The 17,136-nt window shown below is 39.1% G+C and overlaps 1 protein-coding gene across 3 annotated transcripts in view; it reads right to left on the bottom strand.

Annotated features, from left to right (window-relative positions):
* SORCS1 (sortilin related VPS10 domain containing receptor 1) overlaps nucleotides 1–17,136 on the bottom strand; it is a 549,535-nt gene that overhangs the window by 71,700 nt on the left and 460,699 nt on the right. For all 3 annotated transcript variants that reach the window (XM_037804645.1, XM_037804643.1, XM_037804644.1), the window contains exons 13-17: nucleotides 16,762–16,853; nucleotides 15,248–15,355; nucleotides 13,643–13,760; nucleotides 12,055–12,185; nucleotides 8,862–8,975 (exon numbers count right to left, since the gene is read on the bottom strand). In XM_037804645.1, the coding sequence (XP_037660573.1) occupies nucleotides 8,862–8,975; nucleotides 12,055–12,185; nucleotides 13,643–13,760; nucleotides 15,248–15,355; nucleotides 16,762–16,853 (563 nt within the window). The remainder of the gene's footprint in view (nucleotides 1–8,861; nucleotides 8,976–12,054; nucleotides 12,186–13,642; nucleotides 13,761–15,247; nucleotides 15,356–16,761; nucleotides 16,854–17,136) is intronic.

Here is a 17,136-nt window from a genome sequence, read left to right as displayed (position 1 = left end):
CGTCATGGCCCCGGGCTTTTCTGAACCATGCAGCAACAGGAGCTCTGCTTTAAGCCAAAGCACGAACCCATCCCCCTGGGATTCTGCCATGGAAAAGACTCTTGGTAATTTTTTTTTAAATGCTCATTAAAAACCATTCTGAAACCATTTTATTTCCTGGATGAAAATGGCATCACATTAGCCCGACCAGACCTGTCCCTGAAATTTAGAAGAAAATTGTGCAAAAATACAGAGTTCATTTACTCAAGTAAGCACACACCTGCTTTTTGCATTACAGAATGGTTCTATTTTCATCCCAGCAGCTGTCCCTGGGTCTGAGTTACATAAATGAATAATGCATTTAATATGTTATTAAATGGGGCTGCTTCCTCCGTAATAACAAGGCAACTTATGATTACGTTGGACTTAAGCTCTGAATATTACTGGGATGTATTTTGTGGGTAAACCATTCTTCGGTATGCCATGAAGAAAAGTGCTTTGCAATGGCAAGGGAGTCTTTGTACAATTATTGAAAAGGAAACATTCTGCAAATATGCCTTTGATATTACCAAGGGCTCATCAGTAGATAGTATCTCATTACTTCAGCACCCCGATTTTCGCTATTCTCTTCCTTCCTATCTTGATATACCTGTCACCTTTTCCTTTTTACCCCTACCCTCTTTGATTTCATCTCTCTGCTGTCTGCCAGTCTTAAAGATGAAGCCATACTTTTGTGTGTGTGTGTGTGTGTGTGTGAAAGTAAAACTAGGAAAAAGCATTGAAATTCTGCCTATTCTGTGATTTTACTATGTAGTTTTTTCTTGTGATGGGTGGGTGTAGAATACCGATGTTTATGACTATTCAGCGTATGATGAGGTGACAGTGTAAGTCTAGCTCAGTGGATCTCAATCCTGTCTGCCCTTTAAATTCACTTGGGGGCACTTTTTAAACACAGACGGATGCTCTGGGACCCCCTCTACTCCCCACCAGGGATTCTGATATACTTGAGAGTCCTGGGCATCAGCATTTTAAAAAAAATTCCTCTAGGTGATTATAACATGCAGCCAGGTTTAAGGATCACTGCTCTGAAGGTTAAAAGTAGTGTGGGATTGAAATGCCTGAGTTTAAACTCTCACTTAATGTATGAACTTGGGCAATTTACCCAACCTTTCTCTAATCTTTAGATTCTTTGCCTGTAAAATAGGGATTATTACAGAATATTTTCATAATGCTCTTGGGAAGATTAAATGTATGCAAAAGACTTAGCACACTGTCTTACATACTTTAAGAACTTAATATTAAAATAACAAAACATAGTAAAAGTTAATATTTAAAATATTAAACATTAACTAGCGATTAGACAGCAAGTTCCCTGAAAATAGGAGCCATACTTCTGTTGTGAGTTTAAACCCAATCAAGCCAATGCCTTTATTAAAATCATTCAAAGGCTTCCTTTGGGCTTATTCATAAAGAGCTTAAATTGAGGTCTATAAGGCCTATGATGTGGCCTCAACTCACTATTCCAGCTTCAGTTTTTTCCAAGGCCCCACACACTTCCTGAGCTCAGGCTATTCTCAGTACTACATGCCATTCTTTTGCCTGCACTCTTCCTTCTGCTTGGGAAGGTCTTCGCTCCTGTCAAACTTCCATTCTTCCTTTAAAGATTGGTTTAGGAATCATGCTTTTCTGTGAAGCTGCCTCTTCCCTTATTTCACAGTAGTTATCACATGTAAGGCCCAAGACAGGGCTGAAACCTTAGGCCTTCTTGTACCCCAGGTAGGTCTTATCATCATGGAGTTATGCTGCACCCTCATTTGTGCTCTCTAAGAAAAGAGTTAATAGAGTTTATTTTTTTGGATTATTTCATGTGCTTATCTTTCAATGCAAAACCCTGCCTTGTTACAATGACACAATGAAATGTGAAGTGGAGGAAACCTTGTTGAGAAAGGGGCTAATTCTGGGTATAGTATGTGGCTAAGACTTAAAATCTTCCTATAATCACCCCCTCAGCAATGCGATTGTGCCATGGGGAAAACAGCTCCCTGGCTCTGTGTATGTTCATGTGTGTAAATTAAAAAGAGCTATAGGACTAGAGATCTCTGACACTGGGGATCCAGGGTTAAGTGACACTGCTTAATAGCTGGAGCATAGATCAATTCTTCCACACCTCTGTCACACCATATGTGACAAGGTCGGCTTGGGGTGGCAATGTGTCCATCTTTCAACAATACCCCTAGTAGCAGCCATAATCTTAACGTTCAGAAAGAATGGGGTTTCCTTAGTTGACAGAATAGGTTTTCCATGTTTCTCTCCTCAAGGCTACAGCCCTCAAGACTAATACTGTAAACTGAGTAGGCAGACCTCAAGATTAGGGGGCTTGTCATGGGATGGAAATCAGGTGCAAGAAAGAAAGCTTTTCTTGCATTCAGCAGGATGGAAGCAGAGAGCCATTTAATTTGGATAGTAAATGAAATGTAACTTCATTTTGTATTCCAACTTGATGAAATGGGACATATGGCTATACTTAACTAAATGACTTAATATCAAGAATCATGAGGATGGCTCATGGAACCCACTGTCTGAGTCAGCTGGTTGTACAATTAAGTTATATAAAGAAATGTTCCCTTCTTTTGAGCACTTGCGGTCCAACGAATCCTAATAATGAATCATTTGGTCACAGAATATAGAGCTTGAAGGGATCTCAAAGATCATCCAAACTAGTCCCTTCATTTTGCATCAAAGGAAACAGTGACACAGTCTACAGTTTCCCAAAGTCACACAGTGGACTGGATCAGGTGCTCTCCATCCACTGCCACATGGATGTGAATTGCTAAAGTCAAGGCCATTGTCATGAACAAGAATAGTTATGTCAGGAAGCAGTCCCCCACGTTCAGTAACATTCACCACCTTCTTCACTTCACAACCTACTGGTCTCTCCCAAAAAGGTAGGAAAACCACATCAATGAGTGTTCTTACTCTGTAGAGTCAACATTGTACCAACAAACAATTATGGAGTGCTTACTGTGAGACTGCATGGTTCTTTGCTAGAAAACAGTTATGCAGGCCCTTGCAGCATTGAGGCTGGAAATAATGCAAGTGATTTCCTTTCTGTGGACTTTAAATACATGCACAAATTTTAAGACCAATTCTTCTCCTTGAGACACACTGACAATTGCCACTGAGTAGAGATCAGCCTGAACATCAAAATCCCACAGAGTACCAGGAATTGGGTCATGTGGGAAGAGAGCAAGGCCCCCCAAAGACATTGGAGATAGCAGAGGCAGGGCGGCAGCAGACTGGCCAAGGTTTAAGTGTTTCCATGGCTGGAGTAAAGGAGAATATTTTTAAAATTTCCAAATGTATGTTGAAAATATGGTAAGTGCTATTGTGCAAGAATGTATGTATTTTTTTTCTGGACCCACAAGATATTTTATATACATAGTGAATTTATGCTATTTTAAATGCATTTTAAGCTTTTTGAGTAAATATCACCATTGTACATTGAGAAACAAACCCTGAGAAACTGAGTTGCACATTCTTCCATGAGGGATTAATGGCTTCTCTAAAGAAACTCCACAAACAGAAATGCCTATATGTTTTTTTTTTTTTTTAAACACATCTAGAAATATCTCCAGCTAAATAGCAAGAAGAAATCTGTCCCCTGAAATGATTATCTTGGTTGCTTAGAATAAACCAGTGCAATGCCCACTTTATTTTATATTTACAGAATCTTTTATGGTCGGCATGGAACAAGCAATGTCCTAGCTAATTTAGCAACTTAAATTTGCAGCATGTTCCCTAAATCCAAAACTGTATAAACAAGATTTAACTATATATATGTATGACTAAATGTGTTTATGCGTGTTATTGCAAACTGAGATATTTATAGACACTGATAGAAAAACACAGAAAAAATAGGAATGAATTTGGAGTTTTTTTATCACTAGCACACAATAAAATATACAAATGAATACTGATTCCATTTTATTTGCGCAGAAAGAATCTGTTAGGTAATCAGATAAAGAAATTACGTCTTGCTTGGTACAGAGGCAAAGGTGTGTGTTTTGGTGTTCAGTGGTTCCATCTCTTTCTAATTATGTGACTTTATGAGCCTGTCCAAGTTATTATCTCTGTTTTACAGATGAGAAAACAGGGGCTGAGATTAAAAATGTCCTAGAGCTCAGTATGGTGGTGACTATTAAGCATTACGTACATGTTTGGTCTCAGATACCAATTAAAGGAAGTTTTGTCCTCTCCATCACTCTAGAAAAGCCCTTAGATGATGACAACCAGTGATGAGAGCTACATTTTATAAAGTGCCTACTATGTGCTAAGCATTGTGCTAGATGCTCGATATGTACCATCCCATTTATTTCTTCCCAAAACCCTGAAATCAAAGAGCAAGATTTTATAGGTTAAGAAACTAAGACTTAAAGAAACTAAGTCTCTTGCTAAAGACGACAGTAAACAGCAGTCACGATTCAAATCCATATTTGTTTCATTCTAAAATTACTCTCTTTTCACTAATCCAAATAACCTCAATTACATTTTGCTCTCCCTGTCACACCAGGCTGAGGTTCCAGTACCAGGCGCCTTGCTTTCTATCTGGACGTAAAATGGCTTGTGGAAGTTGTTGGGGCAAAGTGTGAAGAGGCAGGGAGCTGACAGAGAGCACAGCAGGACTTAGATCACGTGTTGTTCCACAGCTGCTGCTTTTAGATGTTAAGAGGCCCTGGCACCATTGCACTAAGGAGCAAGGACTAGTGGTTACAACCACCTGGAGGGACATTCGACACCCGTTACAGCTCTTATTCCAGCTATCTGTATAAAATCCTCACCAAGGACTAAAACAAAAATGCACAATCATTAACTCAACACAGTTTATCATAGAAGCTGATAACAATTTTGGCATCTCCTCAAAATAGCATTTCTACTGGGCATAATAATAATAACCAATGCTAAATTTTTTCCACTACGGCGAGTTGGGTAGACCTGAGAATACTGCTGTACACACAGGGTAATAAGCCAACAGTGACAGTGACCATAGCCATTTATAAAGTGAGGTATTTTCCTACATGCGTTCAACTAAACTCTGAGAAAGGTGACCCTGGGAGGTTTGTTTGCTAAACTTGGCTGTCAAAGGATGATTGTTACTAGACTCCATTCTCAATGCATGTCAGCATGGGGTGCCATATTGTAAGGGATAGGGTCCAGACTAGGGTGAGGCAAGCGAGGTGTCCATGGTGCAGACTCCCAGGAGGCACTCACACGTAGGCTGATCTTGTACTTGTACTTCATCTGCATTTCATCACAACCCTCAGGCTAATATGAATTTGAACTGACTGAGCACGGGGTGCCCCTGGATGGGTTAACACTGACGCTGGAAAGGCTTAGCATGCATGGTGGTTCTTTCCAGCCATAGGCACCAGGACTTGCCCTTGAGAAAACTACCAGGTTGGCCATTTCACCAAGGTCACCTCTGGCTGTATTTTTTGCCTGACGTACTCTTCCCCACTTTGTTAATTTTACAAAATCCCACTTACCCTTTCCAGTTTTCCCTTGCAGAATCCATTGGCATTTGTATTTTAAAGGAGGATGACAGTTAATACAAATGAATCTCTAATTTGGGAGATTCACAAGTGGTATATGAGCAGGAAGCTGGTGTTTTAACCCTTCCTGGGGGAGAGATTTGGCATTGCCTGATATTAAAGTCTAAGAAGTTAAAGGTTGGCTTTGTAGAATTCGCTTTACATGCTAGCAGGAACAGCTCCCATTGCCAAAGGAGACTCTAATTGTCTTGGTGTGGTTTTAAGTAATAATAACTATGTAAGAGGATGTTAATTGCAGCTTTGTTTATAATGGCAAAAAACTGGAAATCATGCAAATGTCCATGAAAGTGTTTGTCTAAATAATACCAGGTGTTTCAATACTATAGAATGTCATGTACAACTTAAAAGAAATAAGATGGAAGATAGTCCTGTACGAACTGACTTGGAAAGATGTCTAAGATACGTTCTTGAGTGAAAAAGGCAAGTATTAGAACAATATCCCTAACATAAAATTACATAAAAAACAACCTTCCCAATTAATTTATTTTCTTCTGGCATAACTATTCACTTGCAAATACAAGGAAAAAAAAAAAACGTTTGGAAGCATGCCCACCAAATAAATTACTTTAGTATGGGAAAGGGGCCAGAATTGGGGGTGATAATCTAAATTGACCTTTTAAATACACAAAACAAACACACATATTTCTTTAATAATTAAGTGATTTTTAAGTGCAAAGCCAAATCTTTTTTTAAGACAAGCATTTTGGTGGCTACAACATTAAACACTGAACATGTGCTTATTCAATGCCACTGAATCAACACACCGTTAAGTGCCATCTGGGGTGGTGGGCTGGAGTACCATTAGAAAATGTTGAGTTCTTTTTCAATTTCAACTACACTTTACCTCTCGACAACTTTTGAGTTGGCTGTAGGCACTGCAAAAGGGAATTCAGTGGTATGGGGTCTTCTTTGATGATGATTTCAGGACTCTGTCACAGCTAATGTCTTCTAGTTCCTATTGCAAAATGTGGTTTAGACAAGATGCTGACCGATAGGGCTTGCGATGGACCCCATTAGCCTGTCGGCCCTCTGCAGGTGGTCACAACTCCACCTGTGAGCCACTTTCTGCTGAGAACATAGTATTTATCACACCTGCTGACGGCTGGTCTTTATCATCTTTCCTTTCCACAAGCTTGCACACCAGTGCAGATGCTTTTCTGCAAAAAGCTTGAAGGGGGCAGGTTAACCCAGCAGATGTGGCAATTTAACAAGATTACTTTGGGTCAGATACTAGCACATAATATCTACTGACATGGGTTGAGCCCTAGAAGGTACAGTGTTTGTGATTTTGTGTCAGGGATATATTTAGTATTACTAAACATATCAACAGCATTGGAAAGCAATTATAAACCTGGAAACTTCATTTTTAATTGAAATTGTAATTTTAACTCTATAGGCATAGAAGATAAATCCTTTAAATAGAAAATTATCATTTAATCATCTCTGACTTTTTATTTTATGGGTCAGGGCTTATTTGGATTTCACATATTGAATTTTCCTAAAGAATAGAGAAATCTATTTAAATACAGGTCCTTTAAAAAATATATGTGTGTGTATGTATATATATATGTGTGCGTATATTTATGTGTGTGTGTATATATATATATTTATATATGCATAAGCTGAATAGTGAGGGGTCATGGGCCTTCACTCGACCTTCTTCCAGTGACCTGAGTAGTGTCGGGAACATGTTTTGACCCCTCTGTGCTTCAGCTTCCTCTCATCAATACCAACGAGAGAATGATATAACTTCCTTGACTGACTGAATTGTTGAAAAAAAAAAAATTCTGAAATTAGCTTGAGGGATTTTCAATACCTTTTACAATGTCTAAACCTACTGGTACATGCAAGTAATAAAATTCCTATCTTTGGCATTCCTTCACCATTAAGTTTAGGTATTTCATCAACCCTTTTCATTTTTTCCCTCGGCACTAGATACGGAAGACCTCACTGGCCCAGTGCCATAAAATATGTTTGTATTTTCCTCAGATTTTGTTATACGGTACAAATAAATCACAATCTATTCCTTCATCCAAAAGGCTCTAGGAACCCCTAACATCAGAGGTGGGGATATTTGAATTCCGTCTCTGCGTTTTTTCCTCCTTTACAATAATAATTCATATTATTTTAGTAATCTTGTTTTAATTAAAAGACATTAAAGATTTCAAACACAGAAGTGCATAAATGGAAATGCGGAAGTCCTTCCTCCACTGGGTTCTCTGTACCACAGCTGGCACGAGAATTGAGACGAGCCATTTGTCAAGTACAACAGGCTTCCTGGTGAAGCACTCTACTTCCATATTCATTTCTTTCTATCTTCCTTCCTATCCATCCTTCCTTCCTTTCTAATTTTTAATATTAGAATTTAAAAATATGCACAAAGAGAAAATAGCATCATATACCTCTATGTTCCCATTAACCCATCTCCAAAAATTATCAATAACTATCCCTTTTTTAATATTTGAAAACAAGTATCACCCATCATGTATCTCTAACAGACAAGGCTTCTGTTTTTAGCCTAACCATGCTATCAGTATCACATTTAAATCTGTAATTATAATTACTTACTATCACCTAATATCTAGTCCATTTTTAATTCCCCCAATATCTCAAAATGTCTTTTTATAGATTATAAAATCATCTGCAAAGTAATGATTTTTTTTTGACTACAAAAAAATTACATTCAAACAGAAAAGTCATGAAATATTTTCCTTTTTGTGGTATTGCTTAAATAATATGGAGTATGCCCATGACACAGAATATTAAACACACAATTTTGGAGCCAGATTCTACATTTATAAACATCAGAATGCATGCCTTAGCTGTGTCAAGACTGGATATAGAAAGAAAGTGAATTATATGCCTATTAACACTAGTGTACTCTTGAGAAGTCAATGAGCTTGTTCTCTGAGTTTAGTTTCCTCATCTATAAAATGGGATATGCACATGTGAAATATCTATTTGGCCTTCCTCGCTGGGATGCAGTGAGGGTAGCCACACATGTTTAAATAGTTCAGAAATAAAGTATTAAAAAGCAATTTTATCCTCATCATAATTTTCTTCAATTAAGGAATCTACCTTGTTTCTTTATGTGCAACTAGGGCCTTATACTCAGATGAAACTTGCACTATTAATGCAAAGCTGTGCAGCATTATTAAAATGAACAAAAGCAAGTAAACTGTACTGTAATGAAAGAAGCCTGATCTCTGGTCCGAAGTAATTCTATAAGTTTAACACATGCTGAAAAGCAGTAATGTTGGCCTTGATACTTACCCAGTACTATTGAGGTAACTCTGCCCTAAACTGCAATCCTTGGAGAGAGAGGATGGATTAAACCAAAACGCTGGCAGGCATTGACCATTGCTGTGTCGCTCATAGCCATAGTCACTGTTGGGAAAAGAGCCAAGAGAAATTTTTCAGCAGGTGGCAAATTTACTGAGGACAATTCCATGTCAGTCCACAGCTAACTTCTACTCTAAGAAAACAGTCAAAAAATAAGCATTCTCTGAACTAATGCCTTCCCAAAATGGAACCATTATTTTTCATGGAATAACTATTAACAACTCAAACATAATCTGCAGAACCCAGTTGAGGAAATGCTGATTTAGAGACAATGGAGATGCCTGTATAGAGGAAGGCTCAATACTCAATAATTCAAACTAAACATCTTTAATCTGAGAGAGTAGATTATGTTCTCATTAGGAGAATACATAACACCGACTGTTGTTGGGCCCAGAGAAAGCTGTAATTATAAAACAGGTGGTGATGGAAGCCCAACTCTTGTGTAAAACTTCAGCACTGGGTTTAACACAGCCACCTGCGGCACAATTCTCATTACTGGTGATGTCTTTGGTATGCTCTTCCAAGACATCTGGATTTTCTAAGGAGAGCTGAGCCAGTGTTCATGTGCCATATGTTCCCAAGTCACCGCGGAAAAGGAAACGTCCTTCGGGAGTGGCTCCAGCATTCCCCCAAGGATACGTTTTGTGCTAGGCAGTTGGCTCTGCCAGTTGAGACTAACTGCTTTAAATCCTCTCTTTATCTGGAAATAGTCAAAGACTTCTCTCTCAGTCTCTCTCATTCTTGCCTCCAGGAGTCCCTCGGTGGCCTGATATTCTCGGCTTCCAGAGGATGAACTTGGGCACAGCGTTGGACTACAAACTGCACCTCTATATGCACAGACAAATTGCAGGCAGCAATCAGCAAGCATTTGCATGAATTGGCTCAGCTGTGTAATGGAGGTGAGATGCTGGTACCCAAGGGTCGAGAAGGGAGAAAGAGACTCAGCTAAGGGCCTGCCACCAGGCAGCTGGCACTCAGAATTCTGCACATACCAGCTGGATTTGGTACTGGTTCAACACAGCCTGGGCAAGAAGACTTCAGAATTGCTGCCTGAGGACATCAGTATTGACTTTGGGGAATTAGATTACAAAAGCTGGAGAATGATGGTAAGGGCATCTGGGGCATGGTCCAGGTGGGAAGAGAAGTCAAGAGGGAACATTCACTAGTAAATCCTTTCATTATGCTACAGCCAAGTGGAATTATAAATGCTCCAGCTACTGGTAGCCACCCAACAAGGTCATGGTGAGGCTTTCAAAATATTTTCAGAAATCACGCAGTTACAAAAATCCCAAAAAACCTTACATTGGCCTCATTCATGATTTATTTCTTGTTTCTCAGAATGAATTTTAGCTATGGTGTGAATAGCAGATCCCAGTCACAAATAAATCCAACCACTGGGCAAAGACTAAGAGGAATGAGAGATGAGGAGGAGAAGAAACCTAATTGCTTTCCTTACCTAATGTTCCTTTACTCTAGACTAGCTTATAACTGAAAAAGAAAAACAACAACAACAAAAGACTGGCTTAAAGAGGCAAATGTTTCCAGGAGAAATCAGGGAATTGGTACATCTCACCTCACCTTTACACAGAAGAAATTTGCTCTCTACAAAAGCATGGCTGTTTGGAAAGACCAAAAACTAAAAAAAAAACTATTGTAAAATGTTCATTTTACAAATCATCCTTGAATCCAGGTAGATGAAGAAGCAACCAAGGCTTTAGAAAGAGGGGTGTGATAAATGACTTAAAAGCCCATGGAAATTTTCCCTGTGGATGTGTATCTGGGTGTTAATCCTGAAGGGTAACACTAGGATACAATATTTTTATCATTGCACTAAATATACTAATTAAAACAAAAGTCATGGTTGGGAGGCCACTGCAGAATTCCTTGTAAGTTCCAATGTAAATGAAACTCTGTTGCCCTTTGGCTCCGAGATTTACAGCACTTGCTTCTTGCTTGTCTTGCCTACTAACAAGAGAGGAGCAGTCTTGGGTCACTTATCTAACTACAGCAGGCTGATTTTGCCAGGCCTGCCGAGGAGTATTTCACCAGTAAATGTCTCCGGAGGTCTATGGTGAGGGAAGACTTACTTTTTCTAAGTTGTACCGTGTATGTGTATACAGTGTCTCACACCACACACTGCTATATTCACGACCAGATAGTTGACCTGGGATTGCTACACCACTGGAAATAAATTACCGTATTGATTAAGGCATGGCTTTGGTTGTTATGCAAGTCAACTTTCAATTGTTTAACCTTCACTTACATATTTAGCAATTGCTTTCACTAATGTAAAAATATAAGTAAATAACAAAAATAGAAGAGACAAAAATCGAACAGAAAATGAGATGGAAATAAAGAGATTTACCACCTATAAATCCTCAGTAGTTTTTCAAACTCACCTGAACCCTGAACACTGGCCCAGCACAAGGCAAAGGCATTGTAAGCTTTCTGTTTAGCAAATGCCACAGGAAGTATGCTACAGCACTCGGAGTTTAGTTTAACCTCCAAATGTCTCTGTACTTCTCCAGTTTAAACTACCTTCATTCTGGTAAAAGGTGAAGCCCCTTCACCACTTGACTTACAGAGTTATAAATCTGCAAGGCCACTGAATCTGTCCTTGCAGTGAACCCAGCAATGTCTTCCACATCTCTCACGAGCAGTAGTCAGCTAACCACTGCTTGAAAACTTTCAGTGACAGAAAATTTACTGCTGTACAAGGCCACTGTTCCACTGCAGGGGATTCTAATTTCTGCAAAGTTTTTATCATGAGCACAAGTATTCTAGCTTCATGAAAAGTCCACTTATTGTTTTTGGTGCTGCCATCTGAAACAACACTGAGTGGATCTAGCCTTTTTTTTCCTTCCCGAAAGTCCATCAAATATGTGATGATAATTAACAGCCATCTTCAAAATCTTCTTGAAGTTTAAAAAAGTTCCTGGTTTTCCACATATACATACATACCCATAGCCGGTAATCCATGACGTCCCGAGGAAGTAATTTCACAAAAAAATAAGCCTTGTAACTTCACCCTTTGTGTATTACTATTATTACAAAATTAAGTTTTCATTAAGGCTCACATGGATTTGACATAACGGAACTCTGTGGGATAACAGTGAAAGCTCACCAGTCAAAGTCTGCTTCTGTGCAGACACAGGGTTCAGATTCCATAGCTCCTGCATATTTTCCTTGCATACACTTCCGTTCTGATTTTCGCTTCTTATATATCCTTTTTGCTCCCATGATGCATGCCTCTCCCTGTGCGGGGACAAAAATCAAACAGTTGGGCATATAGCTTGCACTTTTTCTGTTCCACATCCAGCCAGTAAAGAGCAATGTTCTCAAGCCTTAGTGTAATCTGGACTTTGTCAGCCTGCTTTGTGCTGACAGCATATTCCTTTCAACCTCTAGAGTCCTATTACAGAATGTGACTATAAAGGCAATCCTAGAAATCATTAAGGGTAGGCCAAAAGGCATACTCAACTCCTTATGCATTCAGCAAGCCTGTCTGGCCAGCTGTTAGGCACGGTGCTATGAGGGGCATGCAGAAAAGTAAGGCTTCGCCTATAAGAAAGTATATTGTCCACACATCTGCAGTAATTAAGTTCACTTCTCCTGTAATAAAATATTTATACATTTGATCATTTATGACCACATGAAAGAAGAGTATTGCAAAGAAATATAAACATCCACCTTGTCCCTATTTATTATGCCTCTGCCCACCTAGCTATTTTATAGCACTGATTTTATGTACTTCCACTAAATTCAATGTTTCCCCACAAAATAAATTAAAGCTTTGGATATCACAATGCTCATGCATCCCAAAGGGGAAAATGACAGCAATGTAAATGAGCAGTGATTTTATTGTGGAGCCTCTGAATAGAGAAGGCTCGTTTCTTGATGATGCAGTTCCCACTGTCAAACACAGCCCCTTGTGTATGTCTGAAGGACCAGAGTACAGTTTTATTTAATCTACTATAAACTGTCTTTATTAAGCAAACTCACTTTAACTGTTTCCTTAACATGTTTACATGTAAATATATTACTTTGTCTAGGTTTAGTGCATATGATATTTCACTGCCTGAAAACAGCGATGGCTGTGCAGAAAGAACCTCTGCCATGTCTTTCGGAGGCCTGGGGGATGCCTTTTGCCTGGGGAAATCAAAGGAGAGACACTTTCATCCAAATATTTTGATATGAGCTGAACAGCTGAAAGGCCAGAGCAAAGGGCAGTTTCCTACTAATAATTCTGCATTCTCGTTCCACAGGTGCTTTGGAAGGAGGTAGAAAGTGCTACATAATCCTAGGGAATCATAGCAGTGGGGAGAAAGGATTTCTTTGGCACTGCTCAGCCAACATAATTTTGTTATTTTATGTCTCTCTTTACATTGCTAGATAAAACTGAAGATCCTTTCCTCACTTGCGCCCCCACCCCCCACCAACCACATGACAAGCTTGGATAAATTATGTTTGGATATCAGTGCTGAGTTGGTACTTCATCTTGAGTTGTAAGTCTAAGCCAAGCACATTTGAATTTTATCTCATTATATCCTAGCACAATAAAAACAGAAATTACTTTACAACAAGCTATAAATGTTGAGTTGGTTCACTCCTGTGAGACAAAAAACAAGTAAGGAAGCTTGACTAGAGAATCCCAACTCCTATACCTTGATGACTGTTTTCTCCCTGATAAACCCCAACTCTTTTCCACTTACCTGGCTGTGCAGCTGCCAGGGTCTGTAGTCCTCCTCAACACATCGTCTATCGAAAATGGACTTATAGTCCACTTTGACCAGCTGCCATTCAGAGCGGTGGCTGAAGTGTCCAAACACTCTATAGAGCCCATGATGACAAAAACAATCACAATAATGACATGCCAACAGTGCTAACAACAGCTAACATTCGTTATGTGAGCATGGCGCAATGCTAAGTTGTTACATGGATCACATTAGTTAACTCCCAAAACACACTGATAAGGGGGGTGCTATTATTGTCTCTACTTCTTCAATGGAGAACCTGAGGCCCAAAGACTTTTGTTCACCTGCACAAACCAACATCAAGTCACTAATAACCAGGAGACCCAGAATCCAAGCTTTTTGACTCAGGAGGCCATTTCTACATACTGTACAATGAGAATGACTGAGAAAAGAACATGAAATGGTGCATTCTTTGTGGTTCAATATTCTGCTTCTCGGTTCTATTGCTAATGTACGTGGTGACCGTGCTGTTTTACTTTCCCGTTCGTTCCTAGGGAAAGTAGGCAACAGTGCCAAGTAGTTTTAGTCATTTCCTACACTTTGCTTTCTATTCTCCTTACTCAGAAAGACTCAAGGCTTTAATGAGGTGTCTGAATCATCGGTGTGGATAAAAGACACAAAGAACCCCTTTCGGTCAGCTCTTTTGTTCACCTGTATTTTGCAATTATAATAACTGGATAAAGCCAAATTCTAAAATAAATCACTAATCTAGCTATGTTTACCACAGGCAAAAGTGAAGCAATTAGGAAAATTAAGTTTTTGTTGTGATGGTGGTAGCTGTGGTTTTCTACCATTTAAAAAAAGGGGGAGGGTAGAACAGAAAATGTACCAGCTATTGACTGTGATTTTGAAATTTCCATTGATGACAGGATCAACTTCTTTAAAACCTACCCTCTCTGTTTTCCATGTCCAATTTTCCAGGGGAAGGAAAAAAAAAAATCACAGTTTCATTTTTCAAATACAAGGACCATGTTTTGAAACCCACAGGCAACTGAATCATTCATCAAGTCTTACACAAATTAATGATCATCACTTTCCAGATAAAAACGAGTGCAAATGCAATTTCAAAAGGATAGATTGTTCTCATGGCTTTCCTAATATGCCTCAAAATTGGGTTAGATAAAGAGCCAGGAAAAATAAAATCCTTTGTGCAGTTTTGATCAAGCGCTGTATTCTGCCTTAAAGTGAAATCATTCTTATATGCCTGGGATTTTCTATATGTTCAGTGTATTTATCATTAAGGTTTTAAATTTATAGCTTTATTTTCCATGAAAATAATCACTTATAATTTCTGTATTTCCATTTAGTATAGGAAGAAAAGGGGTTTGCCTTTATATGGCCACCCCTCAGTCTGGATCTCCCAATAACTAGCAAAGAGCCACGAAAAAGGCTGCCCACATTTTCCCTCTTTGCTAGAGAACCTTGTAAGTCAGGTGCACCAACTTTGATAACAAAGATACTTCAAATCTAACAGCAGCAAATCGAATGGTCTTAGCGATAAAACATCTTTCTGGATTCACTGTCTTGTATTAAGACTAGAAGACATCATAGATTTCCACTTACGTCATGATTAGAGTCTCTTCCCCAGGCTCACCCAGAACCCCATCCACAAAAAGTGGAATAGATGTGAAACTATATTTGCTCCAAGATCTCCCTTCATCAAAACTCAACCTAATGACAGAAGAAATAACAGTCACTGGATTTCAAAAGAAAAAACATCCTTTCAAAGGAAAGACACATCAAATGGGAGAGAATACATTTTAAAATCACCTGGAGCATTGTCAAAGTAAGCCTTTCATATGAACAAATGTTCTTAATTATATCAGAAGATAGAAATACACTTAGCAGAGTGATTTGGGACCCAGATGTGTTAAAGCATCAAAAAGAGGGTAGCTGAATGAAGTGGAAATAACACTAAGTCTTTGATAGAATTTTAAAAATTTGGTTATTTTATTAGATCTCAGATTTCAATGTGACTCTCTCTAAAATGCCCCTGTAATCCAGTAGCAAGTCTTACAGGCGATCTGAAGAGCAATGGCTTTGGGAGACTCACTTAGATGGACTTCCACAAACTGACGTCTAATTGATTTAACCCTAAGCAGCAGCCTTCTTTCATTGTTATAAATCCTGCTCAACACTGCTGAATAAATGGTCACAGCACTGGCTCTTGAGAGCAAGAGGAGAGAAGTCTATAACTCTATGACACAACTTGCCTTTTTCCCATGGATGCCTTCCCCTGAACTACATCCATGTTTCTTTTTCTGCTGCATTCCACTTCCCCAACTGAAGTCATGATGCTCTATTCTGCAACTCTGCCACTATCACCAAAGTAACTAACAATGGAAAAACCATCAGGTTTGGACTTTGAAGAATCTAGCATGTGCAGACACCCAGTTCCAAAAATTCAGATGAAAGAGTCTGTTGGAAACTCCTCTATAAGGTAGGCCTCACTGTCCATCGATGAAAGACCCACACAGAGAGGGCAGAATGTCACCCAAAAGAGGAAGCTAAGGAAGCAGGATCAGGAGAAATGAATTACAAACCCAAAGGCCATGAACTGCCCTTTTCCAGGTAGAATGCACATATGATTGCAAATATTCAACTCCAGGAGATGTTATTTGGGAAAAGTGACTGCAAGAAGTTTAGCTACTCAGAGACTGTACCTGACAGTGAATATCATTTTAGCCGTGATTTTGCTGGGAGAATATGGCAATGGGGAAGGAACTGTCAAACCTGAAAACCATGCTATTCCTCTCCCAGGGGCAGACTTTAAATTTGTTTTCTTCCTTCCCTCCTTCCCTCCCTCCCTTCCCTTTCCTCTTCTTCCTTTTCTTCCTTCCTCCCTTCCTTTTTCTCTTTCTCTTTCCCCTTCTCTGTTTCTCTCTGTCTCTCCTTTTGTGAAAGCATAGGTGACAATCTTATTTTAAGAGAGCAAAGGTGTAAATTATGTTCTAGTAGACCTTGATATTTTACTCTAAACACAGTCATAATCTGTCTTCTGACAGCCTGACCCCTATATTGGTCCTCGCATTGCAGAACCATCTGGTGCAAGTCTTACAGGCAGCAGGGACCATTACCAGAGGTGTCGAATTGGGAGAGACGTGTGTTTCATAGCGACTAGGACTCCTCCTTGATCTAGGTACAAAACACTGTGCTCTTCTTCAAAGATCTGGAAGAGGAAATCACACACACACACAGACACACATAAATGCACAACTGGATTTCAGAAAATGAGTCTTCATATGAGGAGAAAAATCCCTCCCATGATAGAAAAAGGTTACCCTAAACCTTTGGGAAAATACAGTTCTAGAACAATGCTTCCCAAAATGGGAACATGGACCCATTTTGGGGACACAGACCACTAGTGTTATATAAAATGATTTTAGGTATGCCACAAAAAAAATTTTTAAAGATGATACCTGTAAATTCTTGTTTACATTCTCCTATTTTTA

This window comes from Choloepus didactylus, chromosome 15 (assembly GCF_015220235.1).
Source record: "Choloepus didactylus isolate mChoDid1 chromosome 15, mChoDid1.pri, whole genome shotgun sequence".
NCBI lineage: Eukaryota > Metazoa > Chordata > Mammalia > Pilosa > Megalonychidae > Choloepus > Choloepus didactylus.
The sequence above is the reverse complement of the archived record's forward strand: the minus strand, read 5'-3'. Positions and strand labels throughout refer to the sequence as shown.